The sequence below is a fragment of the Ursus maritimus genome, unplaced genomic scaffold (genome assembly GCF_017311325.1).
Source record: "Ursus maritimus isolate PB19 unplaced genomic scaffold, ASM1731132v1 scaffold_30, whole genome shotgun sequence".
Lineage (NCBI taxonomy): Eukaryota > Metazoa > Chordata > Mammalia > Carnivora > Ursidae > Ursus > Ursus maritimus.
The window spans coordinates 28,366,189-28,385,915 of NW_024425564.1; the positions used below are offsets into that span (position 1 = coordinate 28,366,189).

General features: G+C 43.8%; 1 protein-coding gene across 4 annotated transcripts in view; it reads left to right on the top strand.

Moving 5' to 3' along the window:
- The window catches only part of KDM1B (lysine demethylase 1B), a 56,793-nt gene that overhangs the window by 11,097 nt on the left and 25,969 nt on the right, over positions 1–19,727 (top strand). For all 4 annotated transcript variants that reach the window (XM_040645091.1, XM_040645092.1, XM_040645090.1 and 1 more), the window contains 3 exons: positions 801–917; positions 15,449–15,487; positions 19,086–19,290. In XM_040645091.1, coding sequence (XP_040501025.1) covers positions 801–917; positions 15,449–15,487; positions 19,086–19,290 — 361 coding nt within the window. The remainder of the gene's footprint in view (positions 1–800; positions 918–15,448; positions 15,488–19,085; positions 19,291–19,727) is intronic.

Here is a 19,727-nt window from a genome sequence, read left to right on the forward strand (position 1 = left end):
CATGAGCAGGAGGAGGAGCCGAGGGAGAGGGAGTCTCAAGTCGACTCCCTGCCGAATGCAGAGCCTGACGCAGGGCTCAGTCTCACAACCCATGAGATCATGACCTAAGCTGGAACCAAGAGCCGGACGCTTAACTGACTGAGCCACTCAGGAGCCCCCATTTTTGAGTTAATTTTTGTATGTGTGTGAAGTAGGCGTCCAGCTTAATTCTTTTCATATATATCTGCATACTTTAAAAAAATAAACCTTATATTTTGGAATCTTAAATTTACAGAAAAGTCTTAAGGATAGTAACAGAGAATTCCCATCTATACTTCATCCAGTTTCTCCTGATGTTATCATCCACCAGCCCTGATTAAAGCTAGACATTAATATTGGTACGGTACTAATAACTACATTGCAGACTTTATTTGAATTTCTCCAGCTTTTTCACTAGTGTCCTTCTTACTGTTCCAGGATCCAGTTCAGAATACCACAGTGCATTTAATGTGCATACTTTTTGACTAAATTTAGCTCTGATCGTTTCCTTCGGTTAGAGCTGGAAAACCTTTCTGACAACAGTGCTTAGATCCCCTTTGCACTTTCCCTGTGCGTGAGCTAGTATTGAATCAGAAGTCATTACCCTCGTGGGGTAAAAGTGGATTCTATGGGTGGTGGTGATGCAAGGGGGAGGAAAAAGTACTCCCAAGTACAAAAAGGTTGGTTGGATCTTGTGGAAAAGATGGCAGAGTGAGTGTTGTTGGATAGACCTGCTAGTTCAAGATTAGCCAACTCACCTTGACATGTTGCTTTCCTTCTAGGTTCAGTGTACAATACCCGAGTGTAGGAAATGGAGACAACTTACCAAGGAAATCCACCTTACTCCACAGATAGCAAGGACCTACCGATGTGGTATGAAATCAAATACTACTATTAAGGTACGATCTCCGTCGGTTTTGCTTTTGAATTAATGGGTAGGTTAATTTAGTTGTTACTGAATAGTGATGGGTGTATATTTTTCGTTTATTGTATTGATTATTTTATCAGGATTGTATCAGTCCACCTATAACAGGACCCCAACTGCGATGGCTTAACCAATTGAGGACTTTATTTTTTTCTCGTGATAAGGAGTTTGGAAGTAGCCTGTCCAGGGCTGGTGTGGCTGCCCCGCGAAGTCTCCCTTTTGTTTCCAGTCCTACCAGGAGATGGTTCCTGTACATCAGCTATTGTGTCCAGATTTTTTTTTTTTTTTTTTAAAGATTTTATTTATTTATTTGACAGAGATAGAGACAGCCAGCGAGAGAGGGAACACAAGCAGGGGGAGTGGGAGAGGAAGAAGCAGGCTCATAGCGGAGGAGCCTGGTGTGGGGCTCGATCCCACAACGCCGGGATCACGCCCTGAGCTGAAGGCAGACGCTTAACCGCTGTGCCACCCAGGCGCCCCTGTGTCCAGATTCTAAGCAGAAAAGTTGAGAAACGCAAAGGGCAAGAGGGGTGTGCCAGCTGAGCTTCTCCCTCTTTTATTGGTAAAATAGTAGCTTTCCAGAAAGTTCCAACAGTAGATTTCTCTTTACATCTCATTGTAGAACAGGACCATGCAACAACTGTGGACGACAGTAGGGATACAGGAAGGCAGTGTAACTGAGCATGTTGCAACATCAAACAAAACCAGGATCCTTGAGTAAGGAAGAAGGGATGGATGGATATGTTTGAGCAATTAGGAATCTGACCTCGTTGGTATACTGTGCCTTTTTTTTTTTTTTTACATATGTCAGTTCCTTAGTATTTAAAATGTCTTATATGTATTTATTTTTATATTAGTTTCAGGTATATAATCTAGTGATTCAGTAATTCTGTACTCTGTGCTCATCACACAAGTGCCCTCTTAATCCCCATCACCTATTTCCTCCATCCCCACCCACCTCCCCTCTGGCAACCATCAGTTTGTTCTGTATATTTAAGGGTCTGTTTCTTGATTTGTTTCTTTCTCTCTCTTTTCTTTTCCTTTGTTTTGTTTCTTAAACTCCACATACAATTGAAATCATACGGTATTTGTCTTTGGCAGACTTATTTCACTTCATGTTATACTGTCTAGATCCATCCATGTTGTCACAAACGGCAAGATTTCATTCTTTTTTATGGCTGAATGATATTGCAATGTGTATACACACCACATCTTTATCCACTCATCTATTGGTGGACACTTGGGCTTCTTCCGTAATTTGGCAATTGTAGATAATGCTGCAATCAACAAGCAGGTGTATGTATCCCTTTGAATTAGTATTTTTGTATTTTGGGGGTAAATACCCACTAGTGCAATTATTGGATCATTTTTAACTTTTTGAAGACCCTCCATACTGTTCACACCAGCTGCACCAGTTTGCATTCCCACCAAGAGTGCACGAGGGTTCCTTTTTCTCCACATCCTCACCAACACTTGTTGTTTCTTGTGTTGTTGATTTTAGCCATCCTGACAGGTGTGAGGTGATATCTCATTGTGGTTTTGATTTGCATTTCCCTAATAAGTGATGTTGATGTCTTTTCATGTGTCTGTTGGCCATCTGGATATCTTCTTTGCAGAGATGTCTGTTCGTATCTTCCCATTTCTGGTTGGATTATTTGTTTTTTGGAGGTGTTGAGTTGTATCGGTTCTTTATATATTTCGGATACTAACCCTTTATCAGCTAAGTCATTTGCAAATATCGTTTCCCTTCAGTAGGTTGCTTCTTAGTTTTGTTGACTGTTTCATTCATTGTGCGGAAGCTTTTTATTTTGATGTAGTCCCAGTAGTTTATTTTTGCTTTTGTTTCCCTTGACGCAGGAGCCATAGCTAGAAAAATGTTGCTATGGCCAATGTCAAAGAAGTTATTGCCTGTGTTCTCTTCAAGGATTTTTATGGTTTCACATTTAGGTCTCACGTTTAGGTCTTTAATGCATTTTGAGTTTATTTTTGTGTGTGGTGTAAGAAAATGGCCTCATTTCATTCTTTAGCATGTAGCTGTTCACTTTTTCCAACACCATTTGTTGAAGAGACTTTTTTCCATTGGATATTCTTAACTGCTTTGTCAGAGATTGACCATATAATTGTGGGTTCATTTCTGGGTTTTCTATTCTATTGATCTACGTGTCTGTTTTTGTGCCAGTACCATGCTGTTTTGATGACTACAGCTCTGTAATATAACTTGAAGTCCAGAATTGTGGTGCCTCCAGCTTCACTTTTCTTTTTCAAGACTGCTTTGGCTATTCAGGGTCTTTTGTGGTTCCATACAAATTTTATGATTGCTTGTTCTAGCTCTGTGAAAAATGTTGGGGGTTATTTTGACAGGGACTGCATTAAATCTGTAGATTGCTTTGGGTAGTCTGGATATTTTAACAGTATTTGTTCTTTCAATCCATGTGGATGGAATGTCTTTCCATTTCTTTGTGTCACCTTCAGTTTCTTTCATCAGTGTTTTATAGTTTTCAGAGTACAGGCTTTCACTTCTTTGGTTAGGTTTATTCCTAGGTATCTTATTATTTTGGGTGCAGTTGTGAATGGGATTATTTTCTTAATTTCTCTTTCTGTTTCATCATTATTGGTGTATAGAAATGCAACGCATTTCTGTAGATTAATTTTGTAGCCTGTGACTTCACGCAATTTGTTTATCCGTTCTAGCAGTTTCTTGGTAGAGTCTTTTGCGTTTTTTGTATGTAGTATCATGTCACCTGCCAACAGTGAAAGTTTTACTCGTTTCTTACCTATTTGGATGCCTTTTATTTCTTTTATTTTTATTTTATTTATTTATAATGATTTTTTATTATATTATGTTAGTCACCATACGGTACATCCCCGGTTTCCGATGTAAGGCTCGATGATTCATTAGTTGTGTATTATTTCTTTTTCTTGTCTGATTGCTGTGGCTAGGACTTCCAGTACTACGTTGAATAAAAGTGGTGAGAGTGGACATTCTTGTCTTGCTCCTGATCTTAGAGGACAAGCTCCATTTTTCCCCATTGAGGATGATAGTAGCTGTGGGTTTTTTGTATGTGGCCTTTATTTTGTTTTAGTGTGTTCCTGCTAAACCTGCTTTGTTGAGGGTTTTTTTTTTTTATTATTATGAATGGATGTTGTACTTTGTCAAATGCATTTTCTGCATCTATTGAGATGATCATGTAGTTCTTATCTTTTCTCTTATTAATATTGCTATATCACATTGATTGATTTGTGAATATTGAATCACCCTTGCAACCCAGGTAGAAATCCTGGGTTAATCATGGTGAATGACTTTTTTAACGTATTGTTGGATTTGATTTGCTAGTATTTTGTTGAGTGTTTTTGCATCTATGTTCATCAGAGATATTGGCTTGTAGTTCCCTTTTTTTGTGTGTGTTGTCTTTATATGGTTTTGGTATCAGGATAGTAATGCTGGCCTCATAGAATAAATCTGGAAGTTTTCCTTCCTTTCCTAAGTTTTGAAATAGTTTGAGAAGAGGTATTGACTCTTCTTCAAATGTTTGGTAGAATTCAGCTGTGAAGCCATCTGGTTCTGGACTTTTATTTTTTGGGAGTGTTGATTTTTTTTTTTTTTTTTTATTACTGATTCAGTTTCTTTGCTGGTGATTGGTCTGTTCAAATTTTGTGTTTCTTCCTGGTTCAGTTTTGGTAGGTTACATGTTCCTATGAATTTATCCATTTCTTGTCTACTTGGCTTATTGCTTTTTATCATATACCATTGCAGTTTATATTTCTGTGGTATTGGTTTTTCTTTCTCCTCTGTCATTTGTGATTTTGAGTCCTTTCTCTTTTTTTCCTGATGAGTCTGGCTAGACATTGTCAATTTTATTTTATTTTTTCCCCCAAAGAACCAGCTCCTGGTTTCATTGTTTTTTAGTTTCTGTATCACTTATTTTTTTTTTTAAGATTTTATTTATTTATATGACAGAGCAAGAGAAGGAACACAAGCAGGGGAAGTGTGAGAGGGAGAAGCAGGCTTCCTGCTGAGCAGGGAGGCCAACGCGGGGCTCAATCCCAGGACCTAGGGATCATGACCTGAGCCAAAGGCAGACGCCCAGTGACTGAGCCACCCAGGTGCCCCCTGTATCACTTATTTCTGCTCTAATCTTTATTTTTTCCTTCCTTCTGCTAGCCTTAGGCTTCATTTGTTGTTCTTTTTGTAGCTCCTTTAAGTGTAAGGTTAGGTTGTTTGAGATTTTTCTTGCTTCTGGAGGTCGGCCTCTGTTGCTATATACTGCCCTCTCAGGACTGCTTTTGCTGTGTCCCAATGGTTTGAATCATTGTGTTTCACTTTCATTTGTTTCCATGTACTTTTTAAATTTCTTCTTGCATTTTCCTGGTTGACCCCTTCATTGTTTAGTAGCATGTCATTTAACCTCAACATAACCACAGGTTATTTAACCTAACCACAAATAAAGGTATTTGTGCCCTTTCTGGATTTTTTCTTGGGGTTGATTCTAGTTTCATAGTTTCGCAGTCAGAAAAGATGCATGGTGTGGGGCACCTGGGTGGCTCAGCTGTTAAGCATCTGAAAAAAAAAAGAAAAAAGATGCATGGTGTAACTTTGATCTTTTTAAATTTGTTGAGACTTGTTTTGTGGCCTAATATGTGATTTGTTCTGGAGAATGTTCCATATGCACTTGTAAAGAATGTGTATTCTGCTTTAGGATGAAATGTTCTGAATATATCTCTTAAGGGTTTAAGAGATACTGTTGTATCTCTTATACTGTCCAGTGTAACACTCAAAGCCATAGTTTCCTGGTTGACTTTCTGTTTAGATAGTCTGTCCATTGATGTAAGGCAGGTGTTAAAGTCCCTACTATTTCTGTATTATCATCGATTAGTTCCTTTATGTTTGTTATTAACTGTTTTATGTATTTGGGTGTTCCTGTGTTGGGTGCGTAATTTTTTTTTAAAGATTTTATTTATTTTAGAGCGAGCAGGGGGAGGGGCAGAAGGAAAGGTGGAGGCAGAGAATCTCAAGCAATCTGAATGAGGAGCCCAACATGGGGCTTGACCCCGCGACCCTGAGACCATCACCCAAGCCAAAACCAAGAGTTGGACACTTAACCAACTGAGCCACCCAGGCATCCCGGGTGCATAAATATTTACAATTGTTATATTTTCTTGTTGGAGTGTCCCCTTTATTATAGTGTCATCCTTTGTCTCTTATTACAGGCTTTCTTTTAAAGTCTCTCTTGTCCAGTAGAAGTATTGCTACTCCAGCTTTCTTTTAATATCCATTTGCATGATAAATGATTCTCCATCCCCACACTTTAAATCTGGAGGTGTTTTTAGGTCTAAAATGAGTCTGTTGTAGGCAGCATATACATGGGTCTTGTTTTTTAATCCGTTCTGTCACCCTCTGTCTTTTGAGTGGAGCGTCTCGTTCATGTACTTTCAGTATTATTATTGGTATTATTTATTGCGATTTTATTACTCGTTTTGTCATTTGTTTCTGAGAATTTTCTCTGATCCTTTCTTGTCTTTTTCCCTTTCATGGTTTGCTGGTTTTCTTTAGAGATATATTTGGATTTCTCTCTCTTCGTTCTTTGCATATTTGTTGGTGGTTTTTGCTTTGTGGTTACCATTAGGTTTGTACATAACCTTCGTCATACAGCAGACTATATTAAGTTGGTGGTCATTTGGGTTTGAACCCATTCTTTTCTCCTGTCTTCCCCACGTTTTAGGTATAGGGTGTTATATTTTACATTCTTGTATTTTGTGTATTCCTTGGCTAATTTTTTACAGAAATATTCATTTTTGCTGCTTGTGTGTTTTCTGCCCTCATATGATCATTTTTGGTCTTTTCTTTCCACTCAGAGTACCCTGTAATATTACTTGCAAGGCTGGTTTAGTGACCATGAACTCCTGTAGGTTTTGTTTGTCTGGGAAACTCCTTCTTTCTCCTTCTATTCCAAATGATAGCCTTGCTGGAAGGAGTATTCTTGACTGCAGGTGTTTCTCATTCAGCACTTTGAATATATCATGCCACTCTTTTCTGCCTTGGTAAGTTTCTGCTGAAAAACTGCGGATAGCCTTATGGGGTTTCCTTTCTCTATGTAACTGTCTTCATTTATATTACTGCTTTTTTTTTTTTTTTTTAAGATTTTATATATTTGACAGAGAGAGACAGCCAGCGAGAGAGGGAACACAAGCAGGGGGAGTGGGAGAGGAAGAAGCAGGCTCCCAGCGGAAGAGCCTGATGTGGGGCTCGATCCCATAACGCCGGGATCACGCCCTGAACCGAAGGCAGACGCTTAACGACTGAGCCACCCAGGCGCCCCTTATATTACTGCTTTTAATATTTTTTCTGTATCACTGTATTTTTACCTTTTTAATTTCAATATGTTTTGGTGTGGCTCTTCTTTTGTTGATTTTATTGGGAGTTCTCTGTACCTCCTGGATCTGGCTATCTCTTCCCTTCCCCAGATTAGGGAAGTTTTCAGCTATTTTTCTTTTTCTTTCTTTTTTTTAAATTAAGATTCTATTTATTAATTTGAGAGAGAGAGCACATCACACATGCACTGGCCAGGGGAGGGAGAGAGACAAGCAGACTCCACACTGAGTGCGGAGCCCAACTCGGGGCTCAATTTCATGACCCTAAGACCATGACCTGAGTCGAAACCTAGAGTACGATTCTTAACTGAGCCACCCAGGCACCCCTCAGCTGTTATTTCTTCAAGTAAATTCTCTGCCCCCTTTCCTCTCTCTCTTCCTCTTCTGGCACTTCTGTAATACAAATGTTACTGCGTTTGATGAAGTCACTGAATTCTCTAAGTCTGTTCTTGTTTTGCATAATTCTTTCTCTCTTTTGTTCAGCTTGACTACTTTCCATTACTCTGTCTTCTACGTCACTAATTCTTTGCATCTTTCATCCTGCTGTTCATTCCATCAAGTGTGTTTCTCATTTCACTGTGCTATGTTATTCCTTTTCTCTGTGTCAAGGGTCGCCATGTTGTCCTCTTTTCTCAAGTTCAGTGAGTATCCTTATGATCATTGCTTTAAATTCTCCATCAGGCATGTTACTTATATCTGTTTCCCTTAGAACTCTGGCTCTGGCATTGTCCTTTAATTTGGGGCACATTCCTCTGCCTTCTCATCTTGTCTAAGTCTCTATGCCTGTTTCTCTGTGTTAGGAAAACCAATTACAACTGTTCTTGAGGGTAATGGCCTTATGAAGAAGAGGTCCTGTAGTGTCTTGCCGTGCAGTGTCCCCTGTTCCCCAGGGCCTGGCACTTCTGCGAGTATCTCCAGTGGTGCTGAGCGAGCTTTGTGGTTCTGTCCTGGATACTTTATCCTTTAGGCCAGTCATCTGTAGAGGCCCTCTTTGTCTGTTGTGGGCAGTGTTTGGTTCCTGGCCTGATGTGGTACATTTTAACTAAATGTGTTCTGTTTTACTTGTGAAATGGGACCCATCATCACTGCCACCAGAACTGAGGCCTTGAAAACCTGCAGGGTGGGGAGATGAGGTGTGGGCAGGGGTGCACTGGCTTTTGGGGGTAACAGGCCTGCCATGCTGCGATTGAGGAAAATGTGACTGGGAAGGTTGGTTCCCCTGGAACACAGGGTTGGGGTGAGACTTGACATAAGCAAGTTAGGTAGCTAGCGTTGGCCCTGGGCTGGTTCTTGTGGGAGGCTCTGTGTCAAGGCTGAGGATGGGCGAGAGAAATGGCTCCTGCCAGTTCCTTTGTTCCCAGAGGGGTCTCTCCATGATCGCCGCTTCTCTGGGACACGCTCTGAGATGAGCAGCTAACCTCCTCACCTTGTGTCCCAGGTGTTCTTCAGATCACTGTTTTATCCATGCTGCATGTCTGAGGGCTGTTTGCCCTGACTTCTCTCCAAGAGTAACCGCGATAGCCTCTAGGCTGTATCCCAGCCAACTCCATTGAGTTTAGAACTCCAGGCTTTAAGTCCTGCTTGTGGCAAGAACTCACGAAATTCAGTCTTTCTTACTTTCCAAGCCAATTGCTATGGGGATTCGTTTTCCCCGTGCACTCCCCTGCATGCTAGTCTGTCTCTTGCCCGTCTCTGCAACCACAGCTCCCTCCTCCCTACTGCAGCGGCCAGGATTCATTTCTCTTCCAAGCCTCATCTCTGCACTTCTACCTTCCTCGGTGTGGCCTTTTCTCTCCCTTTATTTGTGGAGTTTGTTCTCCCAGTCTTCAGATCAGTTTCTGGGGTATTTAGGATGATTTGATAGTTATCTAGTTTTAGTTGTGAGACGGGGCGAGCCTAGCGCCTTTGTCCCCTGCTGCCATCTTTCCCTCTGAAAATAAAGCTTTATTGGAATGTAGCCATGCTCATCCGTTATATATTGTCTGTGGCTGCTTTCCTGCTGCAGTGGTAAGGGGTTTGTGATGTAGACCATATGATACACAGGATTTAAAATATTTACTGTCTGGCCCTTTACAGAAAGTGTTCCCGAACCTCTGTTCTGATCCATGAGCGTGGAATATCTCTCCATCGTTTCAGGGTCTTTAATTTCTCTCCAGAGTGTTTTTCTAGTTTTCACTGAGGGTGTCTTTTGTTAAATTTATTTCTAGGTATGTTGCTTTTTTTCTGTAATTAGAAGTGGAATTTATTTTTAACTTGATAATTTTAAGTTGTTTGTTAAGATTGTGTAGAAATACAGGGGCGCCTGGGTGGCACAGCAGTTAAGCGTCTGCCTTCGGCTCAGGGCGTGATCCCAGCATTATGGGATCGAGCCCCACATCAGGCTCCTCTGCTATGAGCCTGCTTCTTTCTCTCCCACTCCCCCTGCTTGTGTTCCCTCTCTCGCTGGCTGTCTCTATCTCTGTCAAATAAATAAATAAAATCTTTAAAAAAAAAAAAAAAGATTGTGTAGAAATACAGTTTACTTGTATATGTTGACTTTCTACCCAGAGACTTTCTTGAATTCACTTATTACATTTCAAAGATCTTTTTATAGATTGCTTTGGGTTTTCTACAGTCATAGCGACTGTGAATAAAGACTTGTGCTTTTTTTTAAAAACTAGATTTTTCGGCTCGCTCTTCTTATCACTTTGGTCAGGACCATCAGCATAGAGTTGAGGAGAAGTTGGAGAACGGCTATCTTTTCTTGCTCCTGACTTAGGAGGACGGCGTTCAGTATTTTAGCACAGACGTCTTTGATCGGACTGAGAAAGTTCCTCCCTCTCCCTAGTTTGCTGAGAACGTTTTATTCTGAACGCATGTTGGATTTTGTCAGACACTTTCTCCGTGCTTTTTGTGATGATCGTGTGGGTTTTTCTCCTTTATTGTGGCAAGTTGCACACATTCTAGCATGATGAAACAACCTGGCGTTCCTGGGGGGGAAATCCCACTTGTTCTTAACATATTATCCTTTATTGTTGGGTTCAGTCTGCTCATATTTTGTTGTGGAATTCTGCACCTGTGTTCTTGATGAATACTGTCTGTCATTTTCTTGTAATATCCCTGTCAGGTTCTGGTATCCAAGTTATGCTGGCTCCATAAGACGACTTGAGAAGTATACCCTCCTCTGTTTTGTTAAAGAGTCCATGTACGGTTGATAATGATTTCTTGTTTTACTGTTTGGTATAATTCAGCAGTGAAGACATTGGGCTAGTTTTCTTTGTGAGAAGTTTTGAAATGACAAATGCAGTGTCTTTAACAGATATGTGGCTGTTCACGTGGTTTATTCTACCAGTTTTAGATGGTTGTGTTTTGTGGGTTTTTTAAATTTTTCTAATTAAAAAAGATTTTTTTTTAGAGGGTGTGTGCATACAGGTCATGGAGGGAGGGGCAGAGAAAGGCAGAGAGAGAATCTTAAGCAGTAAAAAGCCAGACACTGGGGTAGATCTCACCACCCTGAGCTCATGACCTGAGCTGAAATCAAGAGTAGGACGCTTAACCGACTAAGCCAACCAGGCACTCCTAGATAGTTGGGTTTTGAAGAAATTTATTTCATCTGTGTTGTCAAATTAGAGTTGTTTGCACTGTTCCCTAATTCTCCTCTTAGTGTCAGTGGGATCTGTGGTGGTATCCCTGCTTTATTTTTGATGTGGGCAGTTTGGGAGTGAGGGATGGAAAGCACAGATCTAAGCCTGGGACCGGGATCCTGGAATTAGCAAGTCTCGTGCTGAAGCCTTTCAGTTCAGCACCTAAATTGGTGCTCGGGCTGGACCTTCGGAGCAGAAGCCCTGTTTGCGAGACAGGAGAGAGAAACAAGGGAGGGGGCTGATGTTGAGGGTAATAGATTTTCCAGGCAGAGTTGGGTCCAGGGAGGGGAATTGGGGTTCGAGTGTCCGGCAAGTTAATCAGGATCGTGGTTGCACTGAGCTTACCAACTAGCACCTGTGCTTCAGATGACTTCTCAAGTGGGTTTTGTTAGAATATTTAAAAGGAGAGCTCAGCCAGGGAGTGGTCAAAAATAGCAGGCTATTTTAATAGATACTAACTTTGGGGCCATTTTTACCCAGCCTGTTTTTGTGAAGATTCCAAACAATTGTTCTAAAGGATTAAACAAATACCTTGGATGACTTGTCTAATAATGTTATGTTACTAAATACTAGGTGTGTTTTACATGCCAAGTTTATATGAAAATAATTTGTCTTGGCTGTGGTTTAACTGGGTTTGGATTTCTCCATCGTCCCTCTTCTCTTTCTGTGATAACAGAAAGTACAATTTTGACTTCATTTCTACTCATGCTTCAGATCGTCGGTGTTCCTTTTCCCATTTACTTGATCTTTCATCCGGTGGTCTGGGTCTTCACTTTCTTCCACTTGAGCTGCTTTGGAAAAGTCCAAGGTTTTCTGTAGAATGAGCTTTTTTTTTTAGAAAAATGACACGTGTTCGAATTTGAAACAGTGAAGCAATACAGAAAAGAACAAAGATGATAGCAAAAAACCAAACTCATGTGGTCTCCATCGTGAATTCATGAAATAACCGTGGTCTGATGAGGTTCATTCGAGAATATTCCCACATGTGTGCAAGGAGAAGGCCTGGCTGACAGATCCCTCTGGAGTGAAAATAATAGCACACGTGCCGCTTTGATGTGCTGTGGTCATACAGCAACACTTAACATAAGAAGGAGAAGCCAAAGTGAAGTTAGACCTTGCTGAACACGGAATAAGGATTTCTTCATCACAAGGAATAATAGTTTCTAAAGTCTTCTTGAAAGGTTAAGAAGACATGTGATGAGAATGTTGGGAGGTTGGAATTGTCCTAACTTCTTTTTTAAATTGCATGTTTCAGTCTTAGATGCTCATTGACACGCGGCCATGAAAGAGGAAAAAGTAAATTACATCACACTTGAGGCCACCTCTCCGTTTCCTCCTTCCCAATTCCTCTTCGTGTTTTGGGTCATTTGTTTTCAGTCCCCGGAATCCCTCCGTTGTTTACTCTTGCTTTTGTGTTTACGCGGCTTTACTGCCCCCCCCCCGCAATTTCTGGACCACAGTTCCTTCTGTCCCTCTTTCTTTATTGTGATTCCTCACATGGTTGGATGTATTTTAACAGCAAGGACTTATTTCCAGTAGGGGCTTCGAGGTGTCAGATCCCTTCCGTGTTTGAAAGCTTAATGGTCTTTCTGTCCTCCTGCCTCCCACCATCTTAAAGTTGAAGGGTTTGCGGTCGTCTTAAATCCCAGCATCTGCCTATGGTATCAGGTTTTCCCATCTCCTCCTGCCCTCCAGAGAGCCCCCTTGGAGACCTACTGCTCAGTCTCAACAGATTGCCAGGCATTGCCTGAACTTTTGAAATATTTATTTAAATGGTGTTTATTGACCCAGAGTCCCTTTGGTCTTGCAGCTTCGTATTCTGTCAGGGACAAAGTCTGGAAAGGTTTGTTTGTAAACCAGCGTTAAACAGAACGGTAGTGAGCGACACCTGCTTTTTTTGGAGCTTTCCTTGTTGGTTTATAGATTTTTTTTTTTTAGAGAGGGAGAGAGAGGGGTGGGGAAGGGCAGGGGGAGCAGGAGAGACAGAATCTCCAGCAGGCTCCAAGCGCAGCGTGGAGCCTGACGGAGGGCTCTATCCCACGACCGTGAGGTCCCCACCTGAGCCGAAATCAAGAGTCAGACACTTCATCAACTGAGCCCCCCCCGAGGCGCCCCTGTTGGTTTATATAAAGGTGCTTCCATATCATTCCATAAAGGTCTCTTTTTTTTAAAGACCATGTAATACATAGTCCACTGAATTGATGTATCCTGATGAATTTCACCTGACTGAAGGGTATTGAGGGGACTTTTACATGTTTACTGTTGGCGACGGTGCTACAGTGATAGCTTTGTATCTCTGCTGTTTTCAGTCTCGTGGATCGGTTCCAGGAAATGAGATTTCTGTGTCAAAGTATAAATGGTCATTTTCCTTTCCTTCCCTTTTTCCTTTTTCCTTTTTTTTTTTCCTTTTTTTTTTTTAAGTAGGCGTTACACCCAACGTGGGACTTGAACTCCCAAACCCTGAGATTAAGGGTCGTGTGCTCTACTGACTGATACAGCCAGGGGCCCCGATACGGTCATTTTCATAGGAACTCACACATAGACACAAAAGAGGGTTTCTGATGATACGTAAGGCATAAAGACTTAAAGTAAGCACTCAGGTACCCAGCACCCCCTTCTAGAAACAGACCATTACCAGGGCCTCTGTGACTCCCAGGGGCCCCTCCGTACTTCTGTTTCTCTCCGTTCCCGGCAGTATTCTGCAGTGTTCTGAGTTCGCATTTATCTTCTTCTGCTTTTTGTGACAGAGTCCGTGCGTGTTTATGAAACCAGAGCAGCATGTGAAGTTGTCTGTATTTGCGTACTGGTCATAGAGGACATCCGGTTGTTTGTACTCCTCTGCCGTTTGCTCTTTTTACTCAACAGCGGCGTTTTCCACAAGCATCCACGTAGATGCCTAAGCTCTGGCTCGGACTTCTCCCTGCCGTGCAGTATTGCCCTGCACGGCTCGACCCACCACGGCATGTCTGTTCTCCTGTTCGCGGACGGGAGGGTGGTTGCTCGTTTCGGGCTGTTCGATACGCGCGGGCATTCGTGCACGCCGCTCCCGGAGCATGCACGCTGGAGCTTCTCTGGAGTAGTCCAGGGGCCGGATTTGCCAGGCCATATGGTCTGCCAGTTTTCAGTCGACTTAGGTAGCTTTTTTATTGAAGCATAACTTCCAAACAGAAAATGCACAGATCAAACTGCAGAGCTCAGTGAAGCTTCTGAGAGCCCGTCTTCAGCCGGCTGCCGGTGGAGAAATCAAACTCTTGCCAGCCCCGCAGGAGCCCCCCTGCATCCCCTTTCACGCACACCCTCTGCCCCTGGCTCCCCTCCTCACTATGCTGACTTGCTGAACTTTACGTAAATGGAATCATACAGTGTGTGTTCTTCTGGGCCTGGTTTCTTTGAAGCCATTATGTTTGTGAAGTGTGTCCATGTGCTGGTGTGTGGTTTGTGGTTCGTTCTTTCTCACTGCTGTGTCATGGGCTGGTGTTTTGTTTTTGTTTTTGTTTTAAGATTTTTATTTGAGAGAGAGACAGAGATAGCAAGAGAGAGCACATGGGTGGGGAGGAGAGGAAGACACAGGCTCCCCGCTGAGCAGGGAGCCCGATGCAGGGCTCCATCCCAGGACCCTGGGATCATGACCTGAGCCGAAGGTAGATGCTTAACTGACTGAGCCCCCCAGGCGCCCCAGTGGGCTGTTGTTTGAACATAACACTATTTATTCTACTCTTGGTAGACTTCTGGGCTGTGTTTAATATAGTGCTCCCTTGAACATTTTTTTAAGATTTATTTATTTGGGGGCACCTGGGTGGCTCAGTGAGTTAAGCATCTGCCTTCAGCTCAGGTCATGATTCCAGGTTCCTGGGATCGAGCCCTGCATTGGGCTCCCTGCTCAGCGGGGAGTCTGCTTCTCCCTCTCCCCCTCCTTCCTCCCTGGCCCCCCCCAAATAAATAAAATCTTTTTAAAAAAGATTTTATTTATTTATTTGAGTGAGAGAAAGAAAGAGAGCGAGTGGAGGGAGAGGCAGAGGGAGAGAGAGTCCCAAGCAGACTCCTCGCTGAGTGGGGGAGCCGTTCGTGAGGGTCAGTCTCAGGACCCTGAGATCACGACCTGAGCCAAAATCAAGAGTTGGGTGTTTAACTGGCTGTGGCACTGAGGCGCCCCTGAGCATTTCTAACACTCCTATTGGGTGCACATGCTTGAGGGTCCCTCTTGAAATTGAATTGCTGGGCATATAGAATGTATGTTTTTAGCGGTGCAAGGTAGTGCCAAATTATCATGCATTTAAATGTAGTGTATTTTGTCAAATTGCCCTTCGAAGTCCTTCCATTCCTTTAGCTTTCCACCCAGGACATCTTTATGGGAGTCGCTCTCTCCTCCACACCCTCACTCCTGCCGTGTTTTACCCCCTTTTCACTTTTGCCCGTCAAACGGGTGAAGAGGGGTAGCTTACTGAAAGCACATGGACACTTAACGGCTGTATTTTATAAGTAAATCTAAATAACACTTGGTTTTCTTTTGCAGCCCGAGACCTCAGATCCTTGTTCCCTTCCCGAGGATCTGGTGAGTATTCATGCACATCCTAGACTACAGCTCGTCGTGCCTTCGGTGATGAAAGTCCTATGCGTCACTGACAGTAACAGTTTTATGAGTTTCTCTCTCTGGTTGCTGATCAAAGGCTTTTAATCCAGCCTGATGCCAGTATGATAAAAGTGTTAGCGTTCCTGGTAACATGGATGGTCCTCCCCTACCTTACAGAGAAAAATAAATTATATTGCCCCACGTGGAAAGGAATTAAAAAAGAAGAAATGGATAGCTTGCCTTCCTACAAGGATCAGCCTTGTTACCCTTGTTTCTCATGGGTGGCTTTTGTGACCTTGTCTCCGTTTGAATCCTTCCAAGAAAGAACAAGAGGCCCGTAATCTGATGGTCTTGGCCCAGATTCAGCTTCGAGAGTTCTTGTGTATTCTGAGCTCAGTGTAACTGCTCCGTCCTGTCTCTGCCCCGAGGTGGGGAGGGGAAGCAGCATGTCCAGCAGGCTGAGGCCCTCATTTCTTTGCTCACGTGGAACTTTGCTACCTGAGCTGGCAGACCCCACGGCCCATATGGCAGATCCCACGGCTGTTGTTGAAAATGATGTTTTGCATTTCCGAGTTTCTAAAATTCTGAGATTCTGAGTTATTCTGGATTTCAGTGATACGGGGGTGTTAATTTGGGGTCTTTCTGCATGTCTGGAACTCGGACTGTGATTTTTAGGCAAAGGGAGATTTGACACCTATGAAATCTTGAAATCCATTCTGTTACATAAAGGGGTGTGTGAGATACATATTTTTTTAAAAGTAGTCTCTGCACCCAGCGCAGACCCCAAAGCAGGCTTGAACTCACAACTCTAAGGTCAAGACCTAAACTGAAATCAAGAGTCACATACTTAACCAAATCTGAGCCACGCAGGTGCCCTCCCGCACACATATTTTTAATAATGAGTTGTACCCTCAAGCATTTTCATAGGAAAGCAATGGCCCAAATAATTTCTGGATTTAGGGTAGACAGAATGAGATTGTAGATACAAAGGAAAACATAACTGTAAATACATTTGCAGTATCTGATGGACCTGTCCCCTAACATTCAGACCCTTTTGCACATAGAACAATCTGAACTTTAGGACAGAGGCCGTATTCTTGGGATATAAGAACTTTAAAAATTGTGGAAGAGTTCCTGGATTTCATCTGCCAGTTTTTTATCTTTGTGTATGGTTAGGAAAGAGTCTAGAGCCAGTGTATAGCCATGTCACCTACTTTACCCTTGTTCTATTCCTGTGGATTCTGGTCACTTTTATTTTTTTATTTAAAAAATTATTTTTTTATTTTTTTTATTTACTTATTTAGAGATTTTATTTATTTGACAGTGAGAGAGGGAACATAAGCAGGGGGAGTGGGAGAGGGAGAAGCAGGCTTCCCACTGAGCAGGGAGCCTGATGTGGGGCTCGATCCCAGGACCCTGGGATCATGACCTGAGCCGAAGGCAGATGCTTAACCGACTGAGCCACCCAGGTGCCCCTGGGGTCACTTTTCAAGCAGGTTCTAAGTTTTGAGTGCCTGTATTAGTTTCCTAGGGCTTCTGTAATAAAATATTGTAACTGAGTGGCTTAAAGCAACAGAAGCGTGTTGTCTCCTAGTTTCAGAGGCTGTGAGTCTGACGTGACGGTGTGAGCAGGGCCAGCCTCCCCCTGACCATCTCAGGGAGCGTCGGTCCAGCCTCTCCCAGGGTCTGGTGGTGCCAGCAGTCCTTGGCCGTCCTCGGCTTGTCCGCGGGTCACTGCAGGCTCGCGCGACCCTCTTCCTGTGTGTCCCCTCAGCTCTGTGTCTCTTCTTCTCTTATAAGGACACTAGTCACACTGAGGTTAGGGCTCACTCTAGTGTGACTGATGACATTTGTACAGACCTCGTTTCCCAGTAAGGTCTCGTGCTGAGGTTCTGGGTGGACATGGATTTTGGGGGAACGCTACTCAACCCAGTGTAGTGGCTGTTTCGTTAAATACGCTGATGGGCTGATGGTATCAAGTACGATTTCTTCCGTGGTGTGTGTATTGAAGGTGAGAGTGGGGCTCTTGATGGTGTATTGACAAAATGACAGCCAGGTGTCCGGGGAGTGGCAGGTGTGCTGGGAGGACATGCTCAGAACGGCAGGACGGAGTGCGGGTTTCTCAGTCACTGTTGGAGCTGCTTGTACTCCCGTGCAGAGACTTTTTGGAACACCCTCAGGTGGGCTTCTGGGGGAGGAAGGACTGGGAGCTGTCCCCTTTATGCAGGAGGACAGAGCCTCTGTTGGGTTCCGGAAGCTGAAGAGCTTGGGTTCGTGTTCATGAAGGCATCTCCATTCTGTCCTCTACGCAGTCTGTTTGGAGTGTTGGGATCTGAACTCTCCATTTACTCTCTCCTTGGGGCTATGCTAGGAAGGGGTCCATAGGGGCAGCCCTGGCGTGCTGGGGAAGGAACCGAAGTTTCTCTTCTTTTCCGGTACAGCCCAGGCTGGCCGAGGGTAGCCTTGAGAACAGGTAGCAAACCGACATGCCTTCGGAGCCTGAGCAGGCGAATGAAGGTGGGAAGCAGCTGGGGAGTCATGAATAGCGGGTGTCGGGGCTTGTAGTAAACTGAAACATGCTTGCCCCAGACTCGGGCCCCTTGAAATCCCAGGAGCAGGCAAAATACGTCTGCAAACTGGCTTCGCCTTCTGGACCTGGAGGTCACAAAGCCCTGCTTGATGGCAGGTCGCATGTGCTTGGAGCCCGCAGACCTGACATCAGAGGGTGCCGGAGCTCAGGGTTCTCCTATATCAGGTTCTTAGAACTCTTGGAACACACGTTCAAGATCACGTTTAGAAGAGGCCGTTGAACACGGGCTTAGCAGCAGTGCTGCTTTAGAAGCCAAGGAAATGTTACTCTTCTTGCAATAGTCAGTCATCACGGGGACGCTTCGATCCGATGACTGCATATGTTAAGTCAACTCTGGAATGTGATCACATATTTTAAGACCAAAAATAGCTTTTTTGTTCATTTCTACATTTAGCATCTTATTTCAATAGTTGTAGCGTACTTCTTCCTCGGAAAGTGTTCAGTAGCTTCTAGCAAAAAGGAGTCCTGCTTCACTGCTGCTCAGGAGAACGATTTTTTCCTGCCCCATTTCATGACTTCAGTTATCTTTAGATCCTAAGTGAAGGTGGGGGGTCGGGGTGTGGGTAATAAGTGATTCCCGAATGGAAGGAAGTTTCTCGTGTGAGGCTGAAGCCTAGACTTGCAAGGTAGGGGACTGCACTGGCTGTTACATTGCCTGTGAGGTGCACGGCTGGAACTCTGTACCGGCTGCAGCTCTCAGACTGACATGGTGTTGGGGGGGGGTGGCGCTCGGGGAGGGGAGCATGGGAGGAGGCTGCTGCCGCCGATCTGGAAGAACTCTGCTAGGAAACGTTCTCTCCAGGCCCCATCGGCCGTCTTTGCTTCTAAATCTGCGCGTGCAGAGCTCTGGTGTGGGACTGTGGAGGGTGAAAAGGCCGAGGAGGAGGCTCCAGGTGAACGACAGGAGCCAGCCGTCTGTCCTCGGCTAAATCTGCATGTCCATTTCTTGTCTGCCATTGAGCCTCTTGGTCTCACTCTGCCCTGTTTCAGAGAGTGTCGGAAGTGTCCAACCACTGGTGGTACTCCATGCTCATCCAACCTCCTTTGCTGAAAGACAGCGTGGCCGCACCCCTGCTCTCTGCCTACTACCCCGACTGCGTTGGCATGAGCCCCTCCTGCGCCAGCACGCACCGCGTAGCCAGCAGCAGCAGCCCCGGGAAGCTGGAGCACTCCAAGGCGGTCCCCTCCGCGCTGGGTGAGAGCTGGTCCTCGCCCTCTCTGCTTTCCTTTCCTCCTCTTTCCTTGGAAATGGGGGTGGGGGTGGAGCAGAACGCAAACGATTTTTTTTTTTTTTTTAATGTGTGCAACGTGATATAAAGCACCTTGTGATTTCGTGGATTGGATTATGCCGTGGCTCAGTCATAGCATTCCTATACATTGCGCGGGTCTTTTCCCGTCCGTAACGTGGGAAGTCTGTAACGCTGGCCCGGGAATTGTGTCTGTGGAGTTCAGTGAGTTCCTTATTGGAAATTCGGGTGGCTGCATCATTTAATGATAACCCAAAACTCTGACATGCTGGAAGAAAGTTTTGACCATATGAGCAGCCTTTCTTTTTTTTTCTGAGTCTTCTTTTGCTTCCAATTATGCCGTGGAAAAATCTCAGCGAAGTGATCGGCTCTTGGAAAAAAAAAA